Source organism: Astatotilapia calliptera, chromosome 23 (assembly GCF_900246225.1).
Source record: "Astatotilapia calliptera chromosome 23, fAstCal1.2, whole genome shotgun sequence".
NCBI lineage: Eukaryota > Metazoa > Chordata > Actinopteri > Cichliformes > Cichlidae > Astatotilapia > Astatotilapia calliptera.
The window spans coordinates 39161786-39188533 of NC_039323.1; the positions used below are offsets into that span (position 1 = coordinate 39161786).

The 26748-nt window shown below is 40.9% G+C and overlaps 1 protein-coding gene across 2 annotated transcripts in view; it reads right to left on the reverse strand.

The window, feature by feature from the left end:
- LOC113015985 (potassium voltage-gated channel subfamily H member 3-like) overlaps positions 1-26748 on the reverse strand; it is a 53911-nt gene that overhangs the window by 8917 nt on the left and 18246 nt on the right. For both annotated transcript variants that reach the window (XM_026158405.1, XM_026158404.1), the window contains exons 2-12: positions 21267-21500; positions 21026-21157; positions 19493-19638; positions 18545-18803; positions 16604-16761; positions 13730-13937; positions 11856-12233; positions 11163-11362; positions 10117-10366; positions 5072-5286; positions 403-677 (exon numbers count right to left, since the gene is read on the reverse strand). In XM_026158405.1, coding sequence (XP_026014190.1) covers positions 403-677; positions 5072-5286; positions 10117-10366; positions 11163-11362; positions 11856-12233; positions 13730-13937; positions 16604-16761; positions 18545-18803; positions 19493-19638; positions 21026-21157; positions 21267-21396 — 2351 coding nt within the window. In that variant the 5' untranslated portion in view covers positions 21397-21500. The remainder of the gene's footprint in view (positions 1-402; positions 678-5071; positions 5287-10116; positions 10367-11162; positions 11363-11855; positions 12234-13729; positions 13938-16603; positions 16762-18544; positions 18804-19492; positions 19639-21025; positions 21158-21266; positions 21501-26748) is intronic.

Genomic DNA, 26748 nt, shown 5'->3' on the forward strand with positions numbered 1-26748 from the left:
GAGACAGTGTGGGTGTCTGAGCTGCTTTACTGGTTGTGCCCAGTTTACTAAAACCAATCATTAAAGGTAGGTGACTTTTTTTTTCTTTTTTAAAAAATACAACTGTAATCCTGCTTTTACATGTTTTTTTGTAAAACTGACACAGTGGCACAATTTATGCTCGTCTGCGCCCTCACACAGCTGAGCCAAAATAAATTGATTCCCCAAGCCCAGAGTCTGCTGCCACCTCTCTAGGGACTCCATGCAAATTAGCCTGTGGATGGTTTGTGTTTATGAATAATGTCACAAGTGACAAGCAATTCAGGCCAAATTCCCACTGAGGATTATTTACCAGTGAATGAACTCCTCCAGGCGAATCTAATGCTAAGTACCGAGTCAATAAATCCGTGAATGGCTCCCTACCGAGGGCTGAGGTCCGGCTGCAGGCAGCTGAAGCTCACAACAGGGATCTGCAGGCTGGAGGGCCGGACGGGATCACTTGCTGGCCGGAAGGGCCTCGGCGGCAGAAGCGGGGAGCGAAGAGGGGAGCGGAGGGGGGAACGCAGGCCGCGGCCCAGCCTGCCAAGGGATGACATCTTGGGCAGAGGGGAGCGTTCGCCCTCGGACCCTGAGCCCTCCTCATCTTCCTTAATGGAAGGAAGCTTTTTCATGATTCCTCCATTACTCTCACAGTCTCCCTGATGGGGCAGAAATTAAGATGGGAGGTTAGAAAACATCATCAATTTTCAGCAAGACTGAAATAAATATTGAAATATTATTCTTTTTTTCCTGCAGACTACCTTTTTTTGTCTTTAAAGTGAAAACACAAAACAATCTGAAAAGCTTTTTGAGAGGAATCAGGAATGGTGTCATGTCACTCGCTGATCAGTAGGGGGAGCTGCTGAGTTACTCAAAGCACTGATCAGAGTGAAGACTCGCCATTCACAACAGCTGCATCGGCTCTCATCTCCATTCATTTTATGAGCAGCCCTGCAAAGAAGCATTCTCATTCAAAGCAAACGCTCCAGTCGCTGACAGTCAGTCTGTGTGAGGTGAACCAACTGAACTAAACAGAGAGTTTAATTCCTGCACTCAGCGTGTTGTAGGCGGTAGATGCATTGTATTAAAAGGTTGTTGGTTGTATATCCTGCGCCTTTTCTCTTTTTGCATTTATGCATTCTCACATGCTCCAGTTCAAAAGCTGATTAAAAAAGCTGGCATGCAACCCCATTTTCTCTTTTCCCTCTATTCTCCCTTGTCCTCAATTTTTGTTTCCCCCTGTCACCACCACCAACACCACCCTTCCCCTCCTCTCTCCTCTGCTTGTTGTCTTCTTCATCCAGTCTTGGGCTCACGTGCCTGCTTGGTATTTTTAGATCACAGAGGTTTAATTTTAGCAGAGGTTTGCCTGGAGGGAACTAAGCGGAGAAGGGACTGTTTGGAGTTTCAGTGTGTGTGGGTCTGTGTGTAGTATGTGAGCAGCACGTGCAGTCTTGATATGCAGCGTGCCACAAAAGGGCCACCGGGAAGTTATTAGTGTTGGGTTTGCAGGTGTGTAAAACGGTGTATGTATGAACACTGGGCTGGAGTGTGACCAGTAACATGTTGTGTGTGTGTGTGTGTGAGTTTCTACATCTTTTAGCAAGTGCAAATATGTTGTGTTATGTTAGTCCGCTATCTGCATTGTGTTTGCACTTAGAGGGCATAAATGTGCTGACACAATCACATCACTGTGAAGTCTGGTTTGAGCCTCCAGGAAATGAATGAAAATAATTGTCTTCAGTAGGTGATGGAAATATGACTGTGCGTGTGGATTTCTTTGTGTGTTGGCACGTGAATGCAAATATCAGCAAGGTTCTTCCTCCTTCTTCCCCTGCAGCTTCCCCTTCATCCTGATGTTTTCCTCGTCTCGTCTCCATCTGGATATCGCTCTATTTTTATCCATCTGGGGATGACCCTGCCCCTCCCACACACATCTGACAGCACTATTTTTAGTCCCACGCTGCGCCCACTTAAGGATGCATCGCTGCTTTCGCTGCACGTGCATATACATAAACTCCATATGTGGGTTTGTGACTGTAAGATGCTGACAAGTTTGGTGCAGTGAGCTTGAGATTCATTCTTATCCTTTCATGCTGGATCTGCATCCATCTTGATTCGAAACTGCCTGTTAATGCAAATACCTAATCAGCCAATCACATGACAGCAAGTCAGCGCATTTAGAATGGGGAAGAAAGGTGATTTAAGTGACTTGGAGCATGAATCTGCCCAAACAAGCATCTCTAGGTTTTCCAGAGAACAATCTTAAAAAAAGAGAGAAACTATCCAGTGAGTGGTTTTACTTCTTTCATTTGAGACCAGGAAACTGACACTACATTTCACAAAGGATCACCACAACTCGAAAACAGAAGATAGGAAAAACATTTTCCAGTCTGGCGAGTCTGGATTTCTGGGTACGCAACACAAAAGCATGGCTCCATCATATCTTTTAATAGATCCCCCTGTTGGTTCTGTAATGGTGTGGAGGATATCTTTTTGACACATTTTGAGCCTCTTAAGTACCAGCTGAGCTACATTTAAACATCATGTGTGAATGTGTGTCTGAATGTGTGTGTGAACGGGTGGATGACTGGATGTGTAAAGCGCTTTGGGGTCCTTAGGGACTAGTAAAGCGCTATACAAATACAGGCCATTTACCATTTACCACAACCTGTCTGAGTATTGTTGCTGACCATGTCCACGTGTACCATCTTCTGATGGCAGCACAAAGTTGGACAACTCACAAAGCTCAAATCATCTCAAACTGGTGTCTTTTCAATGCACCAATTTAATTATTCTTGTTGACAGAATTAAGCCCATATTTTTCCAAAACTGTTCTTGGCTTTGAAAACTTGTTTTGATACAACTTTCGAGTAAAATTCAGCTGGAACAGAGTTGAATTTTAACTGTGTTTGCTTAACCTGTTTGAAAACATGACCACATTTATCTTGTAAGGCTTAAAGATTTAATTTTATCTTATAAATTATTAAATTCCAGAATTTGAAACTAGGTTATTTTCAGGCAGAATGAATTTAGCAATAAATGTTAAGTGAAATGTTTATGGCAAAATCTAATATTTAGTAAGAAATTGCTGCAATCATTTCATACCAGGTGAAATCTAACTTTATTATACTACACTTAAAAATGGGACAAGGTTAGGATTTCTAACAGCAGTGATGTTTTTATACAAGAACAACAACAAAAAACCATTATTTCGGTTTTATTTACATATTTTTCTGTCTTTTTTTGTTATACTATATGAATGTCAAACTCATTTTACATTGTGGACCACACAGGGCCCAGTTTACATGACTTTGGCCTTAAATTGTAAAACTGTAACATTACAGCCCACTGGTGAACCCACTGTAAAAATCATCAATTTTTACAGTAGATAGTGAAAAACCTGCAACCTTCTATCATCTAATTGTTTATCTATTACTTATTTACTGTGGTACAGATTGAATGGTTATGGGTGAGGTCTTTATCAATGGGAAACGCTGTAAAAAAAAAGTATTAAAATACAGTTAAAAGTCTAAAATTCATGCCATTCTTTATGTTTTTCCAGGGGACCAGATTGGAGACTTTGGAGGGCTAATTATGGCCCCTGGGCCTTATGTTTGACTGTCTTTGCCCCCTTGATGGTTTCTCTTGCCTCTGTGCTCATTAGCAAGCTTACTCACAGTAAAAATGTGACTTATTTCTAGTGTAAGCTGGTTTTTCATGTGCATGCTACAGCCGAGATCCATCTGTAAAGCCCTGGCATGTGAATCCTCGTGTTTAGATCGTGTCTTTATCCGCTGGCTGCGTCTCAAGCAGAAGTCGCGGGTTCCTCCTCAGTCCCGGTCCAGATGGCTAATCCCTTTCAAGTGCAAAGCCATCGCCGTGGCATGGCGTAAAAAAAAAAAAAAAATGGGTGGAGGAGATCATTGCACAACTGAGACTAATCTAAGACACAGACAAACTATTTTCGTGGCTGTTACATTTAAAATGTATTATTAGCATGAGTCAGGTTTTACACTTGATCAAGGCAATGAAAACTAATTGAAATAACTAGAATTTGGTTCGTGATTAGGGGTACTTTAATCTTTTTTTTTTTAGCCAATTAGAGGAGGTGTGTATTGATATCAGTGGAAATGAGTTTTCGCCCTTTGTGAAGCAAAATAAGCTTGGTTAAGGAACACATGTCACAGGTGAATTGGTGACGCTTTTACTAATGCAGGTAATGACATAGCTGTAGTTCTGCACATAAGTTATGTGGAGTGACTATAAAATGAGTTTGCCATGACTTTGGATGTTTTTGTTAAGTAATTGTTCAGTTTTTAGTGATGTTTTATTTTGGCATTTGCGTTTCCTTCTGCGCCTCTTGTTGATTTACTTCCTGCCTTTGCCTTTTCCCCTCAACTTTTATGATTTTTTCCGCCACCTTCATTTCTTTTGCCTTTTGTTCTGTGTTTAATTTTCCTGCTTTCTCCCTGTACCCTGTCCTTCCATCTTCTTGGTCACCTCTGCTCGTTCTCAGTGTTCCTCTCACTTTTTTCCTTATTCACATTTTTTGCCGTTTATTATTTCAGGGCTTCGTGTTTCTGGCTTGTTGCTTTTTCTTCTGCCTATTTCACATTGCATTGGGGTCCACATTTAAAAGAAAAAATAATAATAATAAATCTTAAAGCTAGGGTAAGAAGGACCCATAACATTCATAATGGCTCTCCAGTGGAAGGGTGTTTTTTTGGGGTGGCATCTGCTCTGTCCCTTAAATCAACCCAGAGCATAATGGAGGGATTATACATCCCATCTGGCTGTAAACATGTTGATAGGATATGTGGCTGTGGAGAACAATCCAAGTGCTTTACCTCCTTCTACCAACCACCAGTCACTGCTGGCACCTTGAGTTTATTTGTTCTTCCTCTTATTGCATTGAACATCACTGATAAAATATCACCACTGGATTTATAATGTGTGTTGCTTCAAAAATAATGTTTAGCCTGAAACTAAAATTAATGTGGTAAAATTGCTACAACAAAGGTAATGTAGTGATGTTTGGCAGTTGTTGTACCTCAGTGTTGTGCCCTTCTCGTAGATTGTACGTCAGATCGTTCCGGATTTCCGTGATGAACTTCTGAGCGTAATCGGGATAGAGGCAGAGCACCTCACGCAGCCCTTTGAGGCTGATGTACTGCAGATCACAGTAGGTTAATGCTTTCACACAGGCGTTGGTCTTTATAACTTCCTCCTGTGTCAGACAGTCAGAGCCAATCAAGTCACCGCGACCTGGAAAGCAGAGACACAATAGATAGTAAACAGTGTGTGTGAGGTGTTAAGAAGTAGCCCGGCACTTGATAGAGGACTCCTTATCACATCTGGCATCTGTTTTTTTTTTGTTTTTGTTTTTTTCATAAGATGATCAAAAAACCGAGCTATGGTTTAGACTTCTCTTGGCAAAAAATGGTGACTTAAAAATACTTTAAACTACAGCAGTGGCAATGTAAAAGGTTTGTAATAACAATGAATAACAAAATGAAACAAAAGAATGAAAGCCACCAAGTGAAAATGGAGAGGATCCTTCTGGGAGTGAGAAAGAAAGAAAGAAAGAAAGAAAGAAAATCAAGTCAGTGTTGAGCGGATTAAATAACAATAAAAAGTAATGCAAAATAAGTAACTGCTTCTAGTCAAGCCTTAACTGCGGGGGAGAGACACTTGACCAACACAACTTCCACTAGCATCACATTACTTCTTTTGACATTTAACATCAGTTAACTAAACTACCACAGCAGCCTGGTGAGTACAGCTCCTGGCTGTGATGTGACTCAATTGAATGCACTTGGCTTGGGACTCATGCATCTAACTTGCTAGCATAGCTAGCTTGCTATGGTAGCTGGGAAGCTAGTAGTTAAATTTTAACACTTCACAAAAGTCAGTTTGCTCTTGGGCCTCGTTACCAGAGCATTAAATGCAAAGTAAACGTGGGTGTTACTAATGTCTACTTTAGTGGTTCAGCTCTTTTTGGATGTGAGCTTTTTGTGACTAGTTTCACCTGTGTTTACCCACTGTTTCATGTCATACTGTGGAAATTTTATTTTAGCAAAAGAAAAGCTCGACTTCAGATATGTTTTATTGTTACTAAGAAAAAAAAAATCTGTACTCAGATGAGTGAAATTCTAGTATTATTTTATGTCTGTGTTCGCACCAATCAGTGGGCATCAGTTAAAACAGTAGATAAAACTTGCTAACCAAACTAACTAGTCACATCTGGCTGTACTGACAAGTATGGCAGGATGGCCATATCAAGACAACCCGTTGGGTAATATCACAGTATGTTCACATCTGTTTATCTATGTTATGGTTCCCAGGAGAGGGCCTAAATCCCTAGGCTGGAAACTACTGAACTAAACTACCAAATAAAACTAAATAATTAAAACTAGCTTAATAAACTAGCTTGCACACTGAAGAGTCAATATCAACATTCTGATGTTATCATACATAACATCAAAAGCAAATATACATTTTGCCCTACAACCACCGTTTTCCTTTGATTCTCTAAATGTATTTAGCTGATTTATTGTGGACCATTCCCCAAATACTAATATGCAAGAATTTGCCATGCTACAAGCAGCACATGCTGGCAGAGCTGGCAAAGTGCTCCCACTGGAAATAAACTCTGAGGTGAGAGCATGTGCCACGTATTTCAAGATAAGAACCCAAATGCAGACACAGAGAGATAGCCTGATAGCTTATCAGGAGGATGAGAGACAGCTGGTGAGACAAGGTACAGTTTAAACTAATTAATGAAAATTTGTCAAGTGAAGCAAAACTAGGGACAAATTACAAGGGACAAAAGACTACCAAAATAAAACAGGAAGTAACTAGGAAAGCTAGCCTAAATAAATAACAAATCCAATATATGACTTTAGAAAACTGATAGAAACTCGAGTTCTAAAACACCAAGAAACTCATAATATCAGAATAATCGTGGAAATGCACAGAAATCAAGATATGCCTCAGAAAACTATGAACAAAGAAACAACCATAAAATCACAGAAGCCTTTACAATATTTATAGACACTGTGCGCTGTCGATATTACGTGCTGCACAATAATGGTTAATATTTAGTATTTGCTGTTATATTCCCATATATCATCGTGATGTTGTTTATTGTATTGCTCTTGTTTTCTTCTGCTTGTTTTCTTTTTTCTTTCTCAACAGGTGATCCAGATGATTGATATATGTATGTTTTTTGTCTGCTCATTTAGTTGGTTTTTGTTTTTTTGCCCTTTATCCCCGTCCCTCTTCTCCGCTGTTTTTCCCCCCTCTTCCTTTCTCCCTTTTCTTTTCCTCATTCAAGTCTGTCCCGTATCTAGCAAGTGAAAATAAATAAAATAAACAATAAAAGGTGAATCAAATAGATCATTACGGCAAGGCTGGGATGGTCAGTTTGGTAAAGTAAATTGGGCATCTTTCTTCGCCTTTAGACAATAATTCTGATGGCAAAAGAACCAAACGGGACAGGCAAAAAAAAGAAAAGAAAAAACAATATTTATAGAAATAAGGAAAACCTTAGAACACCTACAACAAGACTCACAGACCATGACAAGGTGACATGTATTGTTAGACTGTGAAGTACAAATAAACAGCTATGAATTGGAATAGAAGGTCAGCATTTCCTTCTTCTGCTTCCCCTCTTTACCACACTGTCGTCTCCTGAGCTGTAAATCCAAAGTGGCAATGCCACACCAATTTGTGCGCATGTGTGTGTGAGAGAAAGAGCAGACAGGAATACTGTGATAAGAAAAAAAGCACTGTTTGCTCACCTCTATATGTATAAGAAAGCAAGAAATGCATGCTTTTAGGCCTGCATGTGTGCACCCAATAACACATGCAGGTCAGACATACTAACGAGTTTGCTGTCTCTCCTCTGTAGGCAGCAGTCACTTTATTATTTACACCAGTTAGCTCATTAAAATGAAAAACATTGTTGCTAATTTGCTACCTCCACTTCATGTGGACCTGAACTGATTCCAGTGCTGTTTGCGAGTGTGCTTATGATTCTGTATTCTGTTTTATCCACGTCGGAATGGAAAGCGTGTCGATGTACGTGTTGTAGGACAAGACCCTGGAGAGGCTCTTATTGTGGCAGTATGACATTGACCCAGGTTGGTGATTTCAGCTGTTTAACAAGCTGCTTGCGGTGCAATTTAAAGGTGAAACTGCAGGAATATTCTCAGTGGTGGTTTGATGTTGTTAGCCATTACCCGCTCTCAAGTGAAGCTGCTGTCTCTGTGCTTCTTTTTTGCATTGAAATTGGCTCAAACATCCTGAACCCACAGATTATCTCCCATATCCCAGAGCTTTTTAGCCTCTTTTTTTCTTTCAGACAAACAGCCCTCACTTCAATAAAATACTTGCGGTATAGGACGAGTCTCGCTCCGCAACAGCTGGATGTCTGACACTGTTTACGTATAGTGCAAAGTGTCTGACAGCATGTCAACATGTCTACAACTTGTTCCACCACAGCTAAGTGGAGAAATGAATAATTCATTAATTCACACATTAATGTTGTTTATAGGTTTGCTTTAGGGGTTATGGGTGCTCCCAAACGGTCTCATCAATCCCTGGGTCACACTCCATCTTCCATCTGATGGGGTGTTTATTGTTGCCCACAGGGACGGTTTAATATGGCTGCAGTTTTATAAGCTCTGGGCCGCTCTTCTTAATTATGTTCGTCTCCATAAAAGCCGGCTATTAAATCTTGAAAACCTAATAACGACCTTAGTGTTAAACAGCCTTTTTCCATCTTTGCACACAGCACTGAGACCAGACAAAACATATTTGCTTGCAAGCAGATGAGATTAAAAAGGAAGATTCCTTATCTTCTATTTTGTCTTCCTGTCGTTGATTTCCCGTGTGTTTTAAAAGCAACCTTATATGCCACCATCACAACTCTAGAAATAATTTTTCCAGCATTTTGAAATATTATTACTTCATAGGGGCAACCCTACATTTGTGCTTGTGCACAAATGTCATACCGGAGCTGGCAAAGTGCCGCCACTGTTTAACTAACAGCTGACGTAAGCTTCTGCAACTAAACTGTTAGTTTCACCTGGATCACCTTTGGGTCATCTTTCTGTGCAAACATTTCACTCAATTTCCAATTCTCACTGCAGCACAAAGAGAGACCGTGCAACGGTAATGGCCACGAATGAAGAGCGGAAAGAGGTTTCGATGACTCGACTCGAGAGCAAACCTCCCATGACGGCTATCTGGCACTCAACGAAGGCAATAATGACAGCGCTCTTTTCCTCTGAAGCTCACTGAACTCTATTAATCATACAAAGAAATGACTGTAGGCCTCTTTAGCTCCATCCTCGTGCACTCTCAGATAAATGCTGGTTTTTAAGCCTGTTTCCTGCCAAAATCAAGGAGAGCTTCTATGGTCTAGAGCACAGGTGTCGAGGGCTGGTGTCCTGCAGGTTTTAGATGTGTCCTTGATCCAACACGGTTTATCTAAATGGCTAAATGGCCTCTTATGCCTATATTTAACTCTTTCATTCTTGGACTCTTGGACATTAAAGACTTTGCATATGACTGGGTAGCATTAGCTGTTTATTGCCAATCGCCTGTGCCATTTATGTTCTTTTTTGCAGACATTTCAAGGAAATACATCACTTTTTGATCAGATTAGTATTTTGATAAGAGTTTGATTATTGGGTGGCCCCATTGGATTGCCTGGTTCTTAAGGGTCTTGCAGACTTTTTGACTTTGGGAATGGGTGCACTACATAAAGAACTGTCAGTACTCCTTTAGTCTCTCACAAACAGGGGGTCTGAACAGCAGGTGGGCAGACTGGGCTGTATGCTTGAGGTGACCATATTAAAAATCACCCTTCTCTATGACTTAAGACAGAGCCAAGGGTATAAACGTAAGCTTTTGGGTCACAGGGATAACTTGTGTGGACACCGACCTCATGGTTTAAAATTTTGGTCATGTTTAATATGAGCGTCTCTCATAGTAACAGTGTATATATGACAGAAAATAAGGAAACGTAATTTATGATTGAACTGTTTGGGTTTGTAGTCAAAATGAGCTGATTTTGTTTTTCTTTACCTAAAATGGCCAGCACAGTGTTGTCCTTCAGGACTTCCATGGAGCCGGAGCATACAAAGTAGATAGCCTGGAGCGCGTCACCCTGGCGGATGAGGAACTCCCCCGGAGCGCAAAAGGAGGTCTTGATGATCAGGGAGAGGGAGCGCAGACACCCCCTGCTGGCCGATTCAAAGAGCGACAGCTGCAGCAGCTCTTTATTCAAGTGCATCGCGATGTCGGCTCTGAGCTCATCCGGGAAGTCCTTCAGCAGCTGAAGACGGAACGAGAACATGGCTCAATCTCTGCCTCAACTTCTGCTGCTGTTAGAGGCTTCTCAACTTTCTCTACCATCCTCTGAATGTAATGTGTGGGAAGGTGAAGGTAACAGCCAAAATAAAACCTTTTCACCTTCCCACATAGTCACAAGCAGCTGATACATGCATGTTCAGCAAGAGGTTTAAAGGCTTAAAATGTTTTTGCATATTTACTCACTCGCACGATCTCGCTGGTTTCTAAAGGGAAAGGCCTAATGTGGAAAAGGGGAAAACTTTGCAAGGAGGAAAGTTGCTGGTAGTCATGTCAAAAGTAAGAGCGTCTGTCCTCCATGATGTTATTTCTTAAAAAAAAAGACAGGATTATCTAGATTTAAAACCAACTGGTGGCAAAACACACCAGGAGTGAGTTTAGAGTCTGTGAGGCCATTAATCCGTTAAATTAAGATGGCTGCTCCAGCGTGAGAGAAACCAAACAAAAACCAAATCCTCTCAATGACTGGGAGCCGTGTTTTTTTTTATATATATATTTATTTATTTTCTAGTCTGCCTGGAGGACAAGTCACCTCATCTGCACTTTCACTCCACTTTATCCCATTGTGGCTAATCCATGCTACAGAGGCCACATGTCCGTTTGAGAACGTTAAAGGATCAGTCTCACATTTGTTTCCATCTAGAATTCACTGAATTGGATGCACAAACACTCCTATGAGTTTTACTTTTGCCTCAGGGCAGCAGTACCTGAGATCTATCTTAGATTCCTGCACTATCAAGACCAAATGTCATCCTTCCTACCTCACTGACATCAATACCGTTGTTGACAGACCAGGTTGTCTGGAAACACTCCATCATGCGTTGCTCCAGCACCTTGGGTAACCTGTGCACACGAATAAAGTCCTTCAGGTCCTTGGTGCGGGTGTGGTAGAGGGAGCGACGTGAGTACATCCTCTGGATGATGGCGGTCACGTTACCAAAAACCACAGCATGCATTAATGCTGCAGAGGAGACAGAAAAACAGGTAAGAACACCTGAAAAGCTGCTCAGTGTGATGTTTTTTGCTGTACTTGAGGTACTTGTGTGAGTTCGCTTAACGTCCAGCATGAAATGTGCAGTGTGAGGTTTAAATAACTTGGGATTACTGGGCAAAAGTGGTATATATATATATATATATATATAAATTTCCCCTTGTGGGACTAATAAAGGTATATCATATCATATGATATATATATATATTTGTTTTAACAGATTTTTTTTCCATATTTTGAAAACCAAGCATTAAATTTTACCACTTACACAGTTACTCATTTGCATAAAAAAGCAAAAAACAAACAAACAATGAGGTTTTGTATTTTAACGGAAAATTTTTTCCTACATAATATTTTTGGTTGTTGAAAAAACCCAACAGACAGACAGACAGACAGATATTTTTTATGGCTCAGGCTGTAAAGGGTTAAGAACATCTGATTTTGATGTTGAGGTTTTGCCCACCTCCGATCAGCATGGTGCAGATGGAGAAGATCTTCTCAGAGTCCGTGTTGGCCGAAACGTTGCCAAAGCCCACACTGGTCAGACTGCTCAGGGCAAAGTAGAGTGATGTCACGTAGGAGCTCCTGACAGACGGTCCGCCGCTCACTGTCATCCCTGAGCCATTCGGTGCCCTCACTCTGGTCTTGCTGCCATTCCACTGGCCTGAATCCAACACGCTCGCCCCGTTCAGTGGCTCCAAACTAGAGCCGTTCCACTGGCTGTAATTGCTTAGTCCTGCTGTCACAGTGTCTTGAGGCGATTCAGAGACTCCCAGCAGGGAGGTCAGCGGTGCCATAAAGTATGGCGTTCCCAAGCGTTTGGCCAGTTCATGGAGCCAGCCTGGTGGGGGAAGTGGGACAGTCCAGAAGAGTTTGTCAGTTTAATGAGAGTGCAACCGTGTTTGTTTGATGACCTTTACTAGAAGGCTTCATTAGCGGCGGTAACAAGCCTGGAAGGGTAGAGTCATTCCTTCAGCTTTGGTGTATGTGCATTTGGGAGTACACGTCTGACACAGCATGCAAGCATTTTAATGTCAGATTGTATTTATGCACAGTGCAAATAATAAGTCTCATTATCTGTCAGCTTGTGGCTGTTTTAACATTTTGACAGGAAGTCAAAGTCTCTTAGAAATTACTTACATCACAAGGGACTTCTCATATTTGCTTCACACTACTACTTAATCAACCACAGTAACGGGCATCACTTATATAAGCAGAGGTCATTCCTTGAACCCTAAATGGCTTTAAAATGATTAGGCATCCTAGTGGCGCACAATACCGATATAACATACTCTTATAATGCTTAAAAAAGTTCAACTATTATCTAGTCATATATTCATTTCACAAAACAGAAAACAGATGCAAAAATGGACAAAAACCTATGACTAGATCTGGAACAGGCTGTTCTTTAGTAGCCAAAGATACAATTTAAAATGTGTTCTTTGCTAAGTTGTCTGTTATGTGTAGACACAACATCATCCCTATCCATCAGAAGATGGATGAGTACAGGGACTGTACAAAGCAGCCAAATAAGACTTTGAAAGACCTTCAGAAACCCTGGAGAACTATTGCTCAAGACCAATTTAAACAAAACACATAACGTCCGTCTCCATGGACGCAAAATACAGAGACTTTTGTGCATTATTGTCTGCTCCCTTGTCTTCTTTCCTGCTGAGTCTCTATCAGAATATTGTAATTTCAAGAGTAAAACACAGCTTTTTGTCTGTAAACCCAGAGCTGACTTGTGTAGTGTTACATAAATAAACTGGTAAGAGAGCTTTTAAACCTCGTGTGCACAACTCTCATTAAGCCTGACTAGTGGAGAACAAGCCTGCTCATTGGAAGCAATTTGTGCAAGCTCAATTACCAACCCTATGATAAACGGCTGACCCACTTCTCCACCTTAGCCCACCCCACGTGTACATTTACATCCACGTGCATCTACAAATCAGAGAAAACCATATATCTTTAACCGCTGCTCACCATCGTCCTCCCTCTCTACTCTTTTGTCTCATTGCGCTTTGTTGCGTTAAATCGCTCAAACAGGATAAGCACCAGCATCACATGCACCTCGCAGTATTGTTGTTGTTTGGCACCGGTGAGCGCAGTAGGAGGGGAAACAGATCACCATAATTAGAAGTGTTTTCGCAGTGAAAGGACACACATACAAGCTGCACGTAGAAGAGTATCTTCATGCTTTGCTTCGGAGCATTTAAAATGACACGCACAATCTTTGATTGGGTCTGTCTCCCTGTCTCTTTGCTCTTTTGCTCCCCCATCTAATGAATCCCCGTAAATCTTTAAATGAAACCACAATACAGACACACAGACACGAACCTATATCCCAAGAGGTGAGGCTATTACTTTCGATCTCGCTGCGCCCAATGAAGTACCACACGCAGGCCATCCAGTGGGCCAGCAGTGCAAAGGTGGACATGAGCAGCGTGAGGACCACAGCGCTGTACTGGGAGTAACGATCCAGCTTCTGCAGGAGGCGTAAAAGGCGTAGCAGGCGCACCGTCTTCAGCATGTGAACGCCGAAGTTCTGGGAGTCAGAGACAGAAGGGAAGGCGAAAACTTGTAACGGGAAATATGACAAGTGGAGCTCATTAGGATGGGATTAGTTACTCTCAGATAGGTAGGGTAGAACATTTACCGTGACTTGAATTAGAAATAGTCAGGTTTAATCTTTTTCACATCTGGAGCTGGGGAAGGTTTGTAATTAGAAGTACTGGTGGACACTGACAGTCTTAATCAGTCACCTTGATAGTGAGCTATGTTACTGAGGGACCTGGTGCACAAACCTATTTACAGCACAGACAAACAGCAAAAACATGTCTCAGTATCCTTACAACACAGACGGAATTAAAATAGCCCAAGAAAATAAATTCAGAGCTGGTTCAAATTCAGTTGTAGCAGGCAGAGGAAGTCACTGATGTTATCATACTTTAGTGAAAACAGTCCTGATGCTCCCTCTTACCTCCTCAAACATGCTCACGATATTGATTTTTCTCATTCTGTGCAATTCCTTGCTCATTTCTGTGTCCAATTAGTAGCCTGTTCACTGGTTTCCACACATGCAAGATGGATTACACCACACAGAGACAAGAATTAATTCCAGAAACCTGGATGTGATTAAGAATCGGCAAAGAAGAAACAGGTGTGTGATTGCTCTGCTTTGCTCCTGTTTTAATCACAGGGGGGGGGGGGAGTTACAAAAATATGATGATGATAATCTAAAAAATAAATGATTAGAAAACAAACCAAAAAACCCCAACTCAGTGTCATGCTAATCACACACTGTACAGATCTGTCTTTAGTTGCATGGTTGTGTTGCACAAAAAAAATCTGAAAAAAGTTAATTTTTTAAACAGGCACCTGTTATTATGATTTCCAGCTCCTCAGTTTTATTCTGGGACTTCACTAAAGTGGTGTTTGAATACCACATTTTTCTAATTTTGGTTCTGTACGTTACCACAATGAATTTTAAATGAAACAACTCAGATGCAGCTGAGGTGCAGACTTTCAGCTTTAATTTAGGAGGTTGAAAAAAAGGATTGCATAAAAGTCTAACACAATCCCATCATTTCAGGGGCTCAAAAGTAACCAGACAAATGAAATAACTGAAAATAGAGTCTTCATTTCTATGCGATGACAGCCTGAGGTCTTGAACTCATGGAAATCACCAGATGCTGGCTTTCCTCCTTTTTAATGCTATGCTAGGTCTTCACTGCAGCGGCTGTCAGTTGCTGTTTGTTTGTGAGGCTTTCTGTCTGAAGTCTAGTCTTCAACAAGTGACATGCATGCTCAATAGGGTTCAGATCAGGTGACTGACTTGACTGAGTAAGAATATTCCACTTCGTTGCTTTAATAAATCTCTGGGGGGTTTTTGGAGGACATACACTCTTCGATCTTTTGGGTCATCGCCCATCTGTATTATAAAATTTTAACTGCATTTCAGCTGAAAAAATACAGTATATACACTCCACTTGTCACATCAGTACTTTAATTTTCTGTTTATAACATCAAGTGGTTAAGGATGCAACCAGGAAGCCTTAAAGAAGTGCCAGAAGTCTGGTCCTCCTTATCTAGAGTCCCACAGCCTTTTGGACTTGCAACCCCTGAAAGTACAGACATATCTCTTTATTAGAAACAGCACAATGGGGACATGAGCTGTAAATGCTCTATAAAAAAGTAGTAAAACAAAATAAATATTAGACCAAAGTAAAAAGTGTAGTGTAGCCTCATGTGCCAGTCGCAATGTTTTCTGCATGAACAGCTATCAGGCTCTGCACTGAACATCATCTGGCTAATCTACTTGTCTCAAACGGTAATTTGTCCTCAGCGTACTCATTTATCAACTTAATTACCAGTTACCTAATAATGAGTTCTGGTTGATACTAACCCTCTCAGCTTTCCTCCTTTTTGAAGCCACTCTTGCAATAAATTTGCACAGGAAGAGCAACGTTTCAACAAAATATGGAACAAAAAGTTGTCAGTCACTTTTCAGTTCAGGTTTCTGTGAGTTTAAGTGCAGGCGTTGTCGTCTCGGTGACCACTGAGCATGTTCAGTTTAATTGCCTTATTAACCCTTGTATGGTGTTCGGGTCTGTGAGACCCGTGTTCAGTTTTTTTCAAAAGAAAAATTAAACAATTAATTATTTTTTCACGTGTAAATGTGTTGTGTCTTTCCACTCACTCCACTTGATTATAACTGATTTATTTATAACATTTTATATAAAAGAAAAACGAGAAGCACATTAATTCATAAATGTGATCTAACAAAGGTAAAGGGAAAAAATTAACCATGTTTGCTGTTCATATGTCTTGTAATTGGGATGAAGTAAACATCTGTTGAGTAATTTAACATAAAATTGTTTGATAGTGTTAATTTGGAAAGCCAAAACTCTAGCGGGTCCACCAGACCCATGAACACTGGCTGAGTAACAAAAATACGAACACCACACAAGGGTTAAATGAGCAGTGAAAGAGTTGAGCAGCAGGAGAGTGCTACTGATAAAAGAATGAGGTCTATGACCGCCAGCGGGGCCCTTAGAGCCACTACCTTCATGTCACGTACACAAAAATGGATAAAAATCATAACTAAAGGATCACAAAAGCATAAGCAACAGTCAAGCAAGCAGGATTTATGCACCATGCCTCTATTCCAACCCTTGTGTAACCAACTAAAAGTCATTGCTGCAGACTCACCACACTGATATTGAAGGCATAGAGCAGGTCAAAGGGCAAGGCGGCAATCAGATCCACAGACAGCCAGGACGTGACGTAGTGAATATATATAGAACGGGCGTCGTAGACCACCTGACCCGACGTGCTCACGTAAGTTGTTCGGAAGTTCAACACGATATCTAGAACGAAGCACACGAAAGGCATCATTAAATATGGAGATGACCCAGTTGGATGACCAAGACCAACCCAACTTCTATTGAAATAGAACTGGCTAGCAAAAAAAAGGAACTCCACCTTCACCACAGACAAAACAAGAAAGAAAAAGAATGACATCACAAATGTAGGCTGAAATGCTTTAGCAGTGTGCCAAAACCTTAAAGTCTAATTGACTCTCCTTCTTGTGATTAATCAGTCACTTTCTTACCTAAAGCAACACTGTGTCAGTTTGGTAACTTTTACTTGCATTTTTTATGAGCAGTAGATGAGAAACTTGATACTGCAGCCATGCCTGTAGCATAAATATGAGGCTAAAGCCAGCAGCCAGTTGCTCCGCAGAACCACAGGGACTGAGCTAGCACAACCAGTACCTGTAAATCAAACATGTATTGTGTTTGCTAAACCAGGGTTGTCAAACATAAGTCTCAGGGGCCAGAATCAACCCGCTTTTCTAAAGTCATTTGACGGCTATGGAAGGAAGCGCATGAAACTTAAATTATTTTAAAAATTATTTTTTGAAGGGTGGCATAAATTTTACTTTTATCTGTGTTTTCATAACTTAAAGGACCTTCTCCACGTTCATTCAAAATTCACCAGTAAATAAGTATAAGATAAACCATTAGATGACAGAAAGTTCCTGTTTTTTCACTGTTTAATTTTGAAATTTACAACAACAAAAAAAAGAAAAAGAGGAGTTTCTGCCAATTTTCCATTTGATAATTACAGGACAGTGTGTGCAATGAGCTAACAGAACTTTTTCTGTAAGTTTATAGATTTATTTCTTAAGCCCATCATGCAGAAAAACTGAGATGTGTTGTTAAAATTTTCGGCAAAACTTACATTTTAACTACTGATTTTATCTACTGTTTTTTTTAATCGATTTTAAATCATGCTTTTTATTTGTTTTTGTTTTTTAATGTCTCTGTAAAGCACTTTGAATCACCTTGTTGTTGAATTGTTCTATATAAATAAACTTGCCTTGCCACAGTGGGCTGTACTTGGCCTACGATGTAAACTGAGTTTGACATTGCCGCTCTAAACAAAGCCAAATGGAAAAAAAAAAGAAAAAAGAAAACCCTGTCTTGCTTGTTTGTTTTTTCACTTTAACTTTTAAACAGGGCAAAACTTGCTGTTTCTTCCTGTTTAAAGTGTTTATGCTAACCAGCTGCTGGCAGCAGTTGTGCACTAGTTTCCTCAGTTTTAATGTTGCTCCCCCCAAAAAAAGTCTGTATAAAAGAGATAAATGACACAGCTGCCTACACGAGTGACTAATTGAGCTCCTGGTGGCTTTTAAAGCAGTCTGATCTTACAAGTTCCACTTCCAGACTGACCCAGATTACCTAAACACAAACTGTATTCATGTTTTGGTACAAATGGAACAAAACACAGGCCTGGGTGACCTGGTTAGTGCAGCTGCAATGGGAGATGTAGAGTCACATGGACACTAACAGCCGCTTTTGACTGAAGGGACTTTTCGAGAGGTCAGGAGAGTGGGTATCATTTGTCTCACAGACTGTTTAACGCAAACTTTTATGGGATTTGGGCCTTTGTAAATACTTTTGTGTGACTTCTATATGGATCCTTGATCATTTCAGGCTCATATTATATTCACCATTCATAGATGTTTCCACCAGAAAAAAAAGGTGCTCATTTTTAAGTATGGTTCATAAAATTGGATAGAAAATGATAGGAGTTAAAAGAGAAATGACTGGCAGAGAGAGGGGAAGCATCTTAAAACGGGCTTACCAATGATAAAAAGTATCTCCACCAAGATATCGCTGACACTCGGTGGGTTTCGCGCTGCCGAGCCGCTGTCCTCTCGTATTTCCACAGCTGTGAAGCAAACGTTATAGGGAACTGTGATGGCCACGTAGAAAGTGGCCAACAAGATCAGCCAATCCCAGCCGGCCTTGAATGCACCGTAGTGAAGGAGGATGAAACGGGATTTTTGGACATCGGCCACCTTATACTCGGGGACAGGGTTCGCATTGGCTCCGAGAACGCTCTTGATGTGTAGCATGGAAAAACACACATGAGAATTAATGGGCATAAATTAACAGTATTAGCATTATATATCTGCCAAGTTAACAATGGGGAGTGGCTTTTCATCTCCATTAAATATTTCATCTTTAGCACTAGATGTGAAGGTATAATTTATGGTTCCACTGGATTGGCGTGATTGAGACTTATATCGCCATCAAATCTAAATAAAATTGGCCAAGCTGAAGACAAATGGCTATTCCGACTGCTCCTCGCATGTTGGAGGCAGTTTGGCAGTCTTTATGTCATTAAAGGTTGTTTAAATTTACAAGCCTTCATCTTTTTGAATTGATATGCAGATCACAATCACAAGCAAAGCTCTTGAAACCATGACAACCCTCTTAATCAGTAAAGCCAGTAAACCCCTGACACCTTATATGGCGCTTCAGTTGCACTCTCCTGGAGGCTGCAGCTTTCCCTACAGACAAAACATGCTGATGACACTGCGACTTTTGGCCTTACTAAAGGCTTAGTCAGGGTTTGAAAGTCTGTGACGGGGTATTTATATTTAAAATGGCGCATCCTCTGTGCATATTTTATTGATACTTAGCAAAGGAGAATTGTGACTGTAGAGTAAAAGTCAGAGGTCACTGAACTTTAAAAAAAAGGCATTGGCTGTGAATAATTTAAACCACCAAACACAGCACATCTCACATTGTTGATCTTCAGCTTGCTCTTGGTTTTGTCCTGTTTCTGCAGGTGTCCCGACAGCTGATAGAGGACAGCCCGACTGCGCCGGCGCTCCATGTTACAGCCTGAGGGGCAGCTGATCTGGCGAATCTCCAGACCAGTTTCCTCATCTGAGAGCAAGGGCACACAATAGGAGAACAAAGCACTAATGTGGCAGAAACTCTCACCGTGCTAACCTGCACATGCCTATAACTGAATCTAAAAGGAGGCAAATGAGAGATAGCTTGAGGACGACTGTTGTCTGGTTTAATTGAGCAAGATTATGAACATTGTAGTAGTTTGGCTCCACCGAGATCTGTAATCTAAAGCTAATATGTTTCACTTTAGGTCATGGCTGTTCACCATAGCTATGGAGAGCCATAATCTAAATGTCTGAGGTCGTGTAAAACACTACACTAATACGTGAGGTGATGACAGCATTAGATTAGTGGAGCGATGCTGTACATTTACTCCCTGCTGCTGTGGAGCTGGTTGTTATGTCTTTACATCCCTCAACCACACATACAGAAAAGTTTTCAGCACATGGCAAATCCCCTCCAGTTGAAACAAAACAGAAAAACTGGCGATGAATTCACTGTAAAGTAGGTCTGTCTGATATTCCCATGTTGGTGTTCGTCAGCGTTGCAACTGACCAGTCACGCTGTTGTGATGTCATAGCTTTGGAATATGGAGGAAAAGGAAAAACCAAATGCCTTTGTTTATATAAAACTCAGCATTTCAGGTGTTTTCTTTAAGAATTCATACAATATAATAAATATTTTATCAAGTCAGGTTTCTCACGTTGGGTTCCTCGTGACAGTAAGCTAACGTCTTGGCTAACGCTAACTGAATGCATCTGAATGCTAAGACAGTGTAAACAAGTCAGCTGCGATGCTGATTTTGGACCAACGTTGTCACCGACATAGGAATATTAGACCATGTGAAAATGTAAGTGTCCACTTTGGATATTTTCAGATAAACAGTCAAAGTGGCACAGAGGAATCTCGATATGTGCTTTAAGTATTTGATGTTAACAGTAAGTTTGCCCAAAATTTACTGCTTGGGAAAGCAGGAGAATCGACTTGTTTGTGTTCTGTGATAAGCTGCACTGATTCATTCATAAAGCTCCATCAGACCTTTAGATAGACAGCTGCAGCAGCTCTGCGTTTGCTCGAACCACTAGCATTATTTACAGCTCATCATGTGCAACGCGTTCACATGTCACTGTATGCTCACATCATGTTCTTTAAAGGCAAAGTGTATTTGTTCAGTGAATATGTGCTGGCGCATTCATGCACAGCACTGTGCTTATGTGTTTTCTAAGTCCATGCACAATAGTCCAAAGGATGTTGTTTTTATTTGACCCCTTCTCTCTAAAGGAATCATATGAACTGATCGGCTCTTTGCCATCTTTCTCGACAGAACTGACAGCAGGTACGTGAAGTAGGTAGTTTGACTGATTCTCGTTAATGCCTTGCTCATTTCACGTGAATTGGACAGGGAGTGGATGGTGCTCACCAATGTCAGATTCATTGTCACGGTCCTGGTCCTTGTTTTCTGTGATGTCCTTATGTGAGACCAGGAACAGAACCACCTCGCCCTTCTCGTTCTTGATGGGAACAATGTCCAACAGACACCAGAACTTAGAGCCTTTTCAAGGAAAAGAGATCAGAACACAGACACATATTGGTTTGGAAAAAAGAAATACTGCACTAAACACTATTTAACTTGTCAGTCTGCTCCAGCAGCCGAGTCTTACCGCTCTTCTTGTACAGAATGATTTCAGTCTTGAACTCCCGGCGTTCATCCAGAGCTTTTTGCATCTGTGTGGTGAGAGGGTTGCTGGTCTCACTCCCGTACAGAAAGTGACACATGCAGCTCTTCTGCATCAGCTCGCCGCGGGCAAAGCCGGTCAGTTCGCAGAAGCCATCGGAGCAGTAGACAATGGGATAGAGAGACTGGACCTGAGCATTCCCCAGGACGAAGTTGCTGTCTGAGCGGAAGGAAGATGGGAAAGTGATGGAGCAAAGTCACAAGGGAGGAAAAAGGAGAAACATAATCAAGGTAAGAGTGTAAGAAAACTGGAGAGCAGTTAGAGGACAAAAGAACAAAACCAGAAAGCTCAAGTCGTTCTCTCTTGTTGTTAAATGCTGATAAAATACTTAATTACCACCAAACAACAGCTTAAACCAGCTGAGGCTGGGAGCTGTGCCTTTAAGGATTTGTTTTGCTGTGCATCCTGTCACATTTATGCACCACGTTGTGGGGTCAGCACCTACAGGTTCACCAAGATTATTCAAAAGATATCGCATTAAAATTTCATCCACGGCTGTCTTTTCTTTTTTTCTTTCAGTACTCACTCTCGCTGCGTGTTTGGCTCTAAAAGGCTTCTTCTCACTTTGAAGAGCTGTCCTCAAGGAGAATTTAACATGCTTGCTGCTTTTCAATGAACTTCAAAAAAAATAATCATCTCCTTTACTTTGTTCGTCTTCTGCACCTCCCGTGCATTATCATTTTTTTCTTATTATCTTCAGCTGTTTTTTTGTTTTGTTTTTAATCACATATTTTATGATTTGGGGCCACATCAATTTATCCTTACTTAACCTTTAAATAGTTTCAGACTGAAATTAGCAACAGTATTTTCTTCTTTGTGTCGGCTTTGGCCAGTAGTTAACATTGTTAAGATTTTTATATTACTCTGTTAATTTGAAATCATCTCTTTGCAGGTTTCTATATTCATTATAATTTTTTTTGAATCGTCATGTGGCTACAACATTCTACTCTGAGAAAATTTACATTGCACAGTCTTATTATGTGCCTGCCCTCCACCATTTATATGCTATCGTTGGGAGGTTTCAGTGATTTATTTATTTAATTTCTTTTCCCAAAAGTAGACATTTTGAGATTTTAAAGTAAGCTTTAGCTGTTATAATATCATAAAAACTAGTTACATAACACCTAACCATTTAGCTATTATATAAATACTGACATATCCAATTTTTAAAGCTATATAATATATTAATAGTTAGCCATAGCTCAGTTACTAAACTAAAATTAATTCTGTGTGATACATTTTTCTATAATTTCTTTTAATATATGCTCATATGAATTACTATGAGGAATTTAGACTGACTTGGATAAAGTCTACAGCTAGATAACATAAAACCACAGACTGTATATAAGTGATGGATGCAGTGGTGTCTTTGATTAAAATCCTATTTAATGGCCAGCAGGAAGTGACTCCAAAAAGATCCCAGAGATGCTGAGCACTTGTTGGCCCTTTTGCCTTCACTCTGTGGTCCATCTCATCCCAAACCATCTTGATTGGGTTTAGGTCAGGTGACTGTGGAGGCCAGCACTCACTCCCCTCATTGGTCAAATAGCCCTTACACACTTGACGTGTGTTTGGGGTCATTGTCCTGTTAAAAAATAAACAATGGCCCAACTAAACGCAAACTTGTTGGGATGGCATGTCGTTGCAGGATGCTGTGGTAGCCATGCTGGTTCAGTGTGCCTTCAGTTTTTAATAAATCACCAGCAAAGCACCCCCACACCTCCTCCTCCATGCTTCACGGTGGGAACCATGCATGTAGAGACCATCAGTTCACCTTTTCTGCATCGCATAAGACATGCCAGGTGGAAACAAAGATCTCAAATTTGGACTCATTAGGCCAAAGCAAAGATTTCCACTGGTCTAATCTCCATTCCTTGTGTTTCTCGTGACCAAACAAATCTCTTCTGCTTGTTGCTTTTCCTTAGTAGTTTTTTCTGACCACAAAGGCCTGATTTGTGTGAATCAGGCCTTTGTGGTCAAATGTGGTCTCCTCTGAACAGTGGATGTAGAGATGTGTCTGCTACTGGACCACTGTGTGGCATTTACAGTGGCTTGCAAAAGTATTCGGCCCCCTTGAACTTTTCCACATTTTGTCACATTACAGCCATAAACATGAATCAATTTTATTGGAATTCCACGTGAAAGACCAACACAAAGTGGTGCACACGTGAGAAGTGGAACGAAAATCATACATGATTCCAAACATTTTTTATAAATAAATAACTGCAAAGTGGGGTGTGCGTAATTATTCAGCCCCCTGAGTCAATACTTTGTAGAACCACCTTTTGCTGCAATTACAGCTGCCAGTCTTTTAAGGTCTGTCTCTACCAGCTTTGCACATCTACAGACTGAAATCTTTGCCCATTCTTCTTAGCAAAACAGCTCCAGCTCAGTCAGATTAGATGGGCAGCGTTTGTGAACAGCAGTTTTCAGATCTTGCCACAGAGTCTCGATTGGATTTAGATCTGGACTTTGACTGGGCCATTCTAACACATGGATATGTTTGCTTTTAATCCGTTCCATTGTTGCCCTGGCTTTATGTTCAGTGTCGTTGTCCTGCTGGAAGGTGAACCTCCGCCCCAGTCTCAAGTCTTTTGCAGACTCCAAGAGGTTTTCTTCCAAGATTGCCCTGTATTTGGCTCCATCCATCTTCCCATCAACTCTGACCAGCTTCCCTGTCCCTGCTGAAGAGAAGCACCCCCAGAGCATGATGCTGCCACCACCATATTTGACAGTGGGGATGGTGTGTTCAGACTGATGTGCAGTGTTAGTTTTCCACACATAGCGTTTTGCATTTTGGCCAAAAAGTTCCAATTTGGTCTCATCTGACCAGAGCAGCTTGTTCACGTTTGCTGTGTTCCCCACATGGCTTGTGGCAAACTGCAAACGGGACTTCTTATGGTTTTCTGTTAACAATGGCTTTCTTCTTGCCACTCTTCCATAAAGACCAACTTTGTGCAGTGCACGACTAATAGTTGTCCTATGGACAGATTCCCCCACCTGAGCTGTAGATCTCTGCAGCTCGTCCAGAGTCACCATGGGCCTCTTGGCTGCATTTCTGATCAGCGCTCTCCTTGTTCGGCCTGTGAGTTTAGGTGGACGGCCTTGTCTTGGTAGGTTTACAGTTGTGCCATACTCCTTCAATTTCTGAATGATGGCTTGATCAGTGCTCCGTGGGATGTTCAAGGCTTGGGAAATCTTTTTGTAGCCTAAGCCTGCTTTAAATTTCTCAATAACTTTATCCCTGACCTGTCTGGTGTGCTCTTTGGACTTCATGGTGTTGTTGCTCCCAATATTCTCTTAGACAACCTCTGAGGCCGTCACAGAGCAGCTGTATTTGTACTGACATTAGATTACACACAGGTACACTCCATTTAGTCATTAGCACTCATCAGGCAATGTCTATGTGCAACTGACTGCACTCAGACCAAAGGGGGCTGAATAATTACACACACCCCACTTTGCAGTTATTTATTTGTAAAAAATGTTTGGAATCATGTATGATTTTTGTTCCACTTCTCACGTGTACACCACTTTGTGTTGGTCTTTCACCTGGAATTCCAATAACATTGATTCATGTTTGTGGCTGTAATGTGACAAAATGTGGAAAAGTTCAAGGGGGCCGAATACTTTTGCAAGCCACTGTATCTGGGCTCTAATCTGAGGTCCTGTTAACTTGTGATTTCTGAGGCTGGTGACTCGGATGAATTTATCCTCAGCAGCAGAGGTGACTCTTGGTCTTCCTTTCCTGGGCCGGTCCTCATGTGAGCCAGTTTCATTGTAGCACTTGTAGCACCTGGTTTTTGCGACTGCACTTGAGGACACATTGAAAGTTTTAGCAATTTTCCAGACTGACTGAGCTTCAGCTCTTAAAGTAATGATGAACTGTTGTTTCTCTTTACTTAGCTGATTGGTTCTTAAGAAAGGCACACCTGTAAAGCGAAAACCATTTCAGGTGACTACATCATGAAGCTCATTGAGAGAAGGTCAAGGGTTTGCAGCGCTGTCAACAAAGCAAAGGGCTTTGTTGACAGCGCTACTTTGAGGAATCTAAAATATAAAACATATTTAGAGTTATTTATCAATTTTTATTTGCTACATAATTCCATATATCTTGCTTCATATATTTGATGTCTTCAGTGAGTATCTACAATGTGTGTCCAAACTTTTGACTGCTAGTGTGTGTGTATGTAAGCATACGTAACTTGACGAGCAGGCTATGATATAAGCCAGAGCTATGACAAATCTTTTGACAGCTTAAGTTATGCAGCCAGCCTTGAATAATTCATTATCAGACATTGGGTTAGGTATGATAACTGACTCACACTCTTAAGGCATTCATTCCATTGAGATCATTAAAGTCCATGCATGCATGAATCTGGGGGACTGGAGCAACCACTTTGAAGAATGTGAGCAATACAGGATGAGAGAGCCAATGATTGAATGAGATGAGCAGGAATAGATGGATCAATAGATGCATATAAAGGGAGATTGCTTAAATAACTGGGGACAATGACATTTTATAATTTGCACATTAATAAAGCATGCCCAATGTAAATGCTCTTGCCAGACCTTGAAGCACTACTCAGACATAAATACAAACTGCCTCTCAGTGCTAGAGGCTCATGGAAAGTCACATACTTCTCCGAGGCAGTACACTGAAGTTGTAAATCAGAATAATTAACTGACAAAAAATATTTTTGTGCATATTGTGTCATCATTAAATATATGGCTCAATAAAATCTCATTTATTGTGACACAGACATGTGAAAAATAAAGTTTTCATAACATAATAAAAGAATAGCAGCCAAATGCTACTAATCAACTGCGTTTGATTGGCTGATAACCAGCCAGTGTGAGCATCTCTTAAAAAAAACTAAAGTTTTGGCAGTTTGCTGGTCTGGAGCATTCAGGTGTGTTAACACAATGTCTCAGTCTCCTCAGGCGTGGATACCCAGTCAATTCCACCAAAGGTCAGGCTATGCAATGCTCAGAGAAACTACAAAAACAAAACAAAGAGCTACAGCTACAGTTAGCATGTTAAATGTTAAAGTTCATGACAGTACAATTAGAAAAAAATGGTGCCAGGAGAAAGTTTCTTCTCTTCAAAAAGTTCATGCCATTATGGCTTAAGCTTATAAAACTGCATCTGAACAAGCCAAAAGACCTCTGGAACAATGTCCTCTGGAGAGATGAGATCAAAGTGAAGATGCCTGGTCATAACAGAGAAAACTAAACATATCAGCACAAACCCTTGATCGAAACTGTTGAGCACGGTGGTGGCGTAGTGATGAGTTGACCTTGTTGGAGCCACAGGACCTTTACACCTTGCAGTCACTGAGTCAACCATGAACTCCTCTGCATACGAAAGTATTCTAGAGTCAAATGTGAGGCTAAATGTGGGGAC